Source organism: Nannospalax galili, unplaced genomic scaffold (genome assembly GCF_000622305.1).
Source record: "Nannospalax galili isolate Female #2095 unplaced genomic scaffold, S.galili_v1.0 scaffold1938, whole genome shotgun sequence".
In the NCBI taxonomy this organism is placed as follows: domain Eukaryota; kingdom Metazoa; phylum Chordata; class Mammalia; order Rodentia; family Spalacidae; genus Nannospalax; species Nannospalax galili.
This window is the reverse complement of record NW_008341479.1, coordinates 208,800-216,127: the sequence shown is the minus strand read 5'-3', so window position 1 is coordinate 216,127 and position 7,328 is coordinate 208,800. Positions and strand designations below refer to the sequence as shown.

The 7,328-nt window shown below is 41.5% G+C and overlaps 1 gene segment (V, D, J or C); it reads left to right on the top strand.

The window, feature by feature from the left end:
* The first annotated feature begins 5,147 nt into the window (after positions 1–5,147).
* On the top strand, positions 5,148–5,887 carry LOC103737430. The segment is given in 2 exon segments: positions 5,148–5,255; positions 5,361–5,887. Coding segments are annotated over 2 exon segments (573 nt in total).
* The last annotated feature ends 1,441 nt before the right edge of the window (positions 5,888–7,328 follow it).

Genomic DNA, 7,328 nt, shown 5'->3' with positions numbered 1-7,328 from the left:
TAGCTGATCTTTTGGAATTCGTCAGACCTTCAGTGCCAGATTGGGACTACTGAGACATCCAGCCTCATGGACTGAGCGACTACAGGTTCTCAGCCTCTCCAGTGTGGTGCAGCCATTGTTGGACTACTCGGACTCTATCCCGGGAGCTAAGCTGACAAATCTCTATACATATATATTCATTCTACAGGTTCTGTTTCTTTGGAGAACCCTGTCTAATACATGTTCCATCACTTTTCTATTCTACACAATAATTTTATTAGTGCAATGCTCAATGCTCATCAAAAAAATCATTTTTCTGCAGTATTTGGCAAAAAAAAAAACACAGATTAGCAGCTTGTCACTGTGCAAAAATAAGGCACTGTGGAGCACTTTGGTGGTTTGAATGAGAATGTTCCCCATAAGCTCCAAGAATTTGGACATTTTGTCCCTAGTTGGTGGAGCGGTTTTGGGAGGTCGTAGAAGGTGTGGCCATGCTGGAGGAAGCATGTCACTGGGGGCAGGCTTAGAGAGTTTATAAACCTTGCCAGATCTCAAGTCGCTCTCTTGCTTTCTGTGCCTGCTTGAAGATGTGAGAGCTTAGCTTTGGCTCCTCCTCCAGCCACCTCTGCTGCCATGCCTCCCCACCATGATAGACTGTTTCCCCTTTCGAACTGTAAGCTCACATAAATTCTTCCTTTAATAAGTTTTTTTGGTCAGTGATTCTATCATAGCAACAGAAAAGTAAAACAAACACTCAGCTCTAAATGGGGCATCACTGCAAATCATCTCCTTGCTATCACTGCTCATGTATCATTGTGGAGGGGGGGAAGTATGTTTATAAGTACAACACTGTGTAGATATCTGCAGTGAACAACATTTTTGAGATGTGATGGAGCCAGTGCACACATAGACAATCTGTACTGGACTGTATGCACAAAACCTGCTCAAGACCAAACTAGTCAAAATCCAGCATAGATCACCAGGGTTCTGATATGAAGATGCTCTGTATATGAAGCTATGGGAATTTGATGGCTGCTGGTGGAGGAAGAATCACTTTCCGTCAGAGATGAGGCCATCCATGTTCCAATACATAGTCTGACATCAATGCACACACAGGCAGAACTAAGTTCTAAGACACAAAGTAAGCATGAAATTGGAAAGTAAAAGTGACGGCAGAGACAGTGACAAATTGGAAGGGAGGGCACGGAGGTAAACATGACCAAAATAAATTAGCTGCATGTATGAAATTCTCAAACAATAAAAAGAGTGTGAAAAATAATTTGAGAAATGAAAATGGATCCTTATATTTACAGACAAGTAAACCAGTCACCGCTTATCAAAGAAGCTCCTTTGTCAACAGATGGAAACTTAGAGTTCCAGATTTCTCACTTTATTCTTGGTTTTGTTGATTACATCAGCCCCAAAGAATGCTCCTCTGGTATTCTCAGTGTTGTTGTACATGGAACTAACCAGTCATATTTCCACAAATAATTGTCTAAAAAGACACCAGTCTAATGAAATTTTACTTTCTGAGGAACAGTGACACAGTAAGCCATGCCACACTGCTGAAGCCCCTTCACAGTACACAGGAAACAGATTAGGGTAAAATGTTACTGATATCTGTAAGTCCAAATTCTTTCCTGGGAGACCCGTGCATGTGCTCTGGGATCCCATGGCCATGAAGTCCTAACTCCAACCAAGAAAACAGACTCTATGCATTCCATTTGGGATTTTGGATAAAGTTTATAAAGTCTGAAAGAAAGTTACTTACAAAGTCATACACCCATGGGCTCTTTCCATGCATCTCGGATAAGTTTAGAGATCTGTGTCACCAGATCCATGCCACCAGCACCTTTCCAGAATAGTGACTTTCCACCATTTCCCAGGTTCCTCAGCACATGTCCTTAGACCTTCCCCTTCATGCAATATAGGCTGATAGATTGGGTGGGAAAGTTGACAATCTCCCCCTGGGCCTATGGGGTCTCTTGGGGTTCAGTGCTAGTTCTCTTGGAGGACAAACCTGCCCAACAGCATCATAACTACTCAAGGAGCCAGTATTCTTTTATATATTCTCCTCTTATTTTCTCAGGAAAGCTCGCATTACCTCAGTATTACTTTCCTTCATCTTGCCACAGGGAGTTTATGGTTTAATACTTACAATTCCTTCATCTTATGCATGTAAGTCATTTTTCAATGAAGTGATGGTGCATAGAGAATAGAAAGACATGGCAATCCTCACTGTCTCACCTCAGCCTGCACTTCAACTAATTCCTCGTGGCCAGAAACCTAGATCTGCAGTTCATGGATAAATTCAGCCTGGCTCAACCTCAGGTAACCGTTTAGTGCTTGGTCTGCTACCAAGACTCTCACTCTAGACTCAGCGTCTCCCCTGAATCTCCTCTCCAGGCAGAGATAATACTTCAGGATTGATGAGAGGAATCAGTTTAGGAGAGACACACAACTTCTGATCTCATTCATGTGTTAAGTCAGATGGAGAAGTCCATATCAGACAGAAGGGGTAATGTGTCTCCTTCTGTATGTGTTATACTGGGGTAAGCTGTAGACACAGATCTCAGACCAGATGATGAGAAAAAGGTATTCATGGGGAACAAACAAGGGGGCTCTCTTGGATGGTACAACAGCATCCTCATCTCTTAATACTGAGTATTAATGAATGAATACAGGTCTTACATATGACACACAAGAAATCTAGCACTGAGCTGCAACCCTGAACTAAGAAAAACAATGCTAACCTATACTTCCTCGCTGAATATAGGACTTTTCAGAATATACAAGACATTTAATTCCCCAAGTCCCTCAGTAAGTGAATGGATGAGAAAGTCATTGTGGTATATATCCTCTACAAAAATCCAATGTTTTTCACAGAAAAGAAGATGGAATTCAGTTTGTGAGAACTTCAGTTAGTCTGAATGATATCTTCTTAAGTGAAAGCCAACCAAGTTTCATATAAACCATTATAATTTCATGCTGATTAAAACATTAAACCTCTAGACTTTGATGCCTCAAAAACGTTTTTATGCTCTTGATACACTATTTACAACCTATTCTCAATCGCACATTTTCCTACGTATTTCTCAAAACTTGAATGTGTGTTTATGAAACTGATAGTAAGTCATGTATCATTTTTCATTAGTCAACATGTCTAATCAAACCAATACCACGCTCTTTTGGTCTGCAAACTTGGAGCATAGCTTAAAGCCCATTAATAGAATATCCCTATTCAGGAGTGGCTTCTGTTCTTGTTGGACATGTATAATTATTTACATTGATTGTCAGCTTGACAACACCTGGCATCAACTAAGATAAAAATCCTTGGGTATGACTATGAGGGATTATTTGCTTTAAGTTAACTGAATGGAAGGACACACTCTGGAGTTGAACAGGATTATTCCCTGAAATGGTTGCTGGATTCCTGAAAAGGAGAAAGCCAACTGGGCTTTCTGCTCCCTCACTAAGGATGAAATGTGACCAGCTGCCTCATGTTCCTGCTGTCATGATGTCTCTACTACCATACAATATACCCTCAAACTGTAAAATGAAATTAACCATTCCTAAAGTTGCTTTTGCCCGAATTTTTTTCAAGGCAACAGAATACATCATTCATTAAATCATACAATCAAATTTCTAAATTTTGATCTTTAATTAAACAGATTTTTCTGCTTATCTCTAGAAGATTCTCAAATTATATTATATTATTTATATTTTTCAATTTATATTTTATATGCATAAGTGTATTGACTGCATATCTTTAAATGCACCTGTGTCATGCAATGCCCTTATATGTGAGAAGAAGTTGTCAAATACCCTGGAAATTGAGTTAGGAGCAGTTGTTAGCTGGCAGCTGGGTGCTAGAATTCAAAACAGGGTCCTCTGGAAGAGCAGTAAGTGCTCTTACATGTTGAGCCATCACTCCAGTTCCTCAAACAATAACTCATTTTATACAACTACTGAATTAGGAATGAATGACCTTAAATATTTTATGTTTTGTTTAGAGATGTCTAAGGATATGAATTTGGTGTTGTGTTAAGATTTAAAATAATTTCTAAGTTCATGGTGTCATATACTATTTTATATATGGTTTTTGCCCTGTTCATTTTTCAATGGCCACAACTCACTCAAATATTTCCAGAACCGAGACTACATTACACATGGAAGGAACCACTGAATTTTCCACAAATGGCTGATGCATGTTTAGCCCATTGGTTTAATGACACTTAGTGATAGGACATATTGTATCCCTCTTTTCAAAACCTATTTTGGTCATGGGGAGGCTTCACATAAGGGAGGTGGTCTAAATATGATTAAGATGTATTGTATGAAATACATAAAAATTCAACAAAAATATGCTGTTACATGGATGCTGCTTGCATCCAGTGCACACTATGGCCCTCAAATCATATTACTATGAGCTCACATTAAATAACATCTAGAACACAGGGGTCCGCAGACCAGCGTGCAGGAGAATTTCAAGTGTGGTCTCCCTTCCCCATTGCCCTAGGCCGATGACTGAGGATATTGTTCCTGTTATTAATTCACCCAGGTTTTCTTCATTGAGTTCAAGATGGTGATGACTGCACAGGGCTGCACGTCACTCTTTGTGCTTCCAGTGACTGTGTAAGTAAGAAGTTGCTATTTCAGAGGACGCCCAGGAAGGTCCTGTTAAATGCACAAACACACCCACAGTGTGCAGATAGTCACAGAGGGAGAGATGAAGAAAGAGAAGTCTGCATTTCTTGGGTGATTTAATTCTCATCTTCTATAAATAATTTATATAAATATTCAAAAGTAGGAAACAACTAAAGGATATCCTGATAAGAACATTCTGCATGCCTCAGTGAGCATGTCCATCTCTGTCTAAGAGTGACACATGGGAGCCAAAGATTTCTTTGGTTAGAAGCACAGTCCCTCACACTGGGTGAAACCCAACAAGAGAAACATTGAATATGTTATATAAACCACCTGTGCGTTTTTTACTATTTCCTCTGTAAAATTTTATTTCACCACACTAATCAAGGATATGTGACCTGCTCTAGGACTTCAATTCCAGACGTCAAACCCAAGTCATTCTTATATAGCACCAGGTCATGCAAATAAGGCCTCTCTCTGCTCATGAAAACCAGCAAAGCCCTGACCCTGCAGCTGTGGCCGAGGAGCCCTGCCCTGCACTTCAAGGTGTTTCCATTCAGTGATCACTGAACACAGACTCACCATGGAGTTGAGGCTGAGCTGGGTTTTCCTTGTCGCTCTTTTAAAAGGTAATTTGTGGAGAAGAAGAGATACTGAGTGTGAGAGTGGGCATGAGTGAGAAGGGCATTGGACATGTGTGACATATTCCTAACCATGATGGTTTGGATTTTCAGGTGTCCAGTCTGAGGTGAAGCTGGTGGAGTCTGGAGGAGGTTTGGTGCTGCCTGGGGGATCCTTGAAACTCTCCTGTGTAGCCTCTGGATTCACCTTCAGTAGTTACTACATGAGTTGGGTCCGTCAGACTCCAGAGAAGAGGCTTGAGTGGCTCTCATACATCAGTGGTGACAGTAGTGCTATAAAATACGCAGATTCTGTGAAAGGCCGATTCACCACCTCCAGAGACAATGCCAAGAACACCCTGTATCTGCAAATGGACAGACTGAAATCTGAGGACACGGCCATGTATTTCTGTGTAACAGACACAGTGAGTGAAGGATGGTGTGAGCTCAGACAAAAACCCCCTATGGGAGGCTCAGGCCCAGCAGGGGGCGCTGATGATACACTGAACCCAGTTTCACCCCAGAGCAGGACAGAGGGATATGAGAAGATGGACTCCTGGACCATGTCTAGACTGACTTTCTATGTCAGAACAGTTTTCACAGGGCTCCTGTCTAGAAGAATGGTCTGTACTAATCTTTGACGCTGACCTGAAATGTGTTTTTAAGATTTGTTTTGCACTGTGATGTACATATCAACCTGGAGGGTGAGCTTGACGTGAAGAAAGTGCAGAGCACCACACAGCGTGTAAGTGACACGGCTGGTACGGACGTGAACCCTGAATTCTGATCTTTTTCACTCTCATCATCTTTTTCACACAAACAGTGAGCATCAGACCCAGCACTGAGCCAACTGTCCTGCTGTTAAAAATGTGTGGGAGACCATTCATCTGACACTGACAGAAGCTGAACGTCCCAGCTCCAGGCAGCTCATGACTAACAAACTCCTGGTGGAATCCCTGGGCCTCACTTTCCTTTCTCAGAATGAAGGCCAGTCAAGCTGTTGGTTGTAGGTCTCGGGATCTGTCCTGGTCCTGCCAGATGTCTGTGTGTGAATCTACTTTTTATTCTGTCTCATTTATGGTTTTGGTCAAACAAAGTACAGTACATTTCAGCAGCCTAAGGTATTTCTTTCCCCCAGGCTTCCTTAACATAGATTTTATTTACAATGGTCCACCATCACTTGGTATGCTGTGTCTGAGAAAATATGAGTTGGGGGAGCTTGATTTGAAGCTCTTGTGTGCTCAGGCTTTGTCTTGTGCAGGACTCAGGGAAAAGACTATGATTCCATCTCAACCACATTCCTAGAACGCTCTGTGTGGACTCACTTGGAAGAGCAATTGGGAATTGAAAGTAAGGTTTTAATATTTGTCAACTCAATTTTTAAGTTGGTTTTTATTCAATTTTTGTGTTTTTCATACAGAATATCTTAAAGAATCTTAATCATCTTGATAACCCCATACCCACTGGCACCCTTAAATTTTATGCCAATCAGGATCTTCTCAGTTTGTCATGGATTTTGCCCTACATGTGCCTATGGCAAGCTGAAGCTGGTAACCCCTGGTGGCCTGGAGCTCGGGGCCTGTTCAGCAGTGGACCCTTTGGTGCCCAGTGAGCTCTGGGGAAGGGCAGGAGTGGAATTGTTTTCCCTAGCTCTGCCCCTACCAGGTGCTGGGGTTAATTCTACAAAGCAATTCTACCTTCTCCATCCTGCACTGATTATATCATATCTAATCAGGTATGTGAAGAGAAACTTCTTGACATAGAGGGAGCTGAGACTTTAACACCTCAGGCACATCACCGTCATGGCCACACATAGACTAGCCTGTGACTTCATACTATAGACCTTGCTGCAGGCAGGTTGATGCTTGAGAAAGAACATTTGCATGGTGGCTTCATATTTGTTAATAGATCATGGTTCAGATTTCTAAAAATACATGTTAACGTGTGCCCTCTGAGAACTAAGCACCAAAGCTTCATCAATTGTGTAAGTTTGAAAAGGAAACAGCACTACAGTAGCAAGATTTGAGGTCTTACATCTAAGCAGCACTTTCTGGTTAGGAACAGAGAGAAATAATTGTCTAA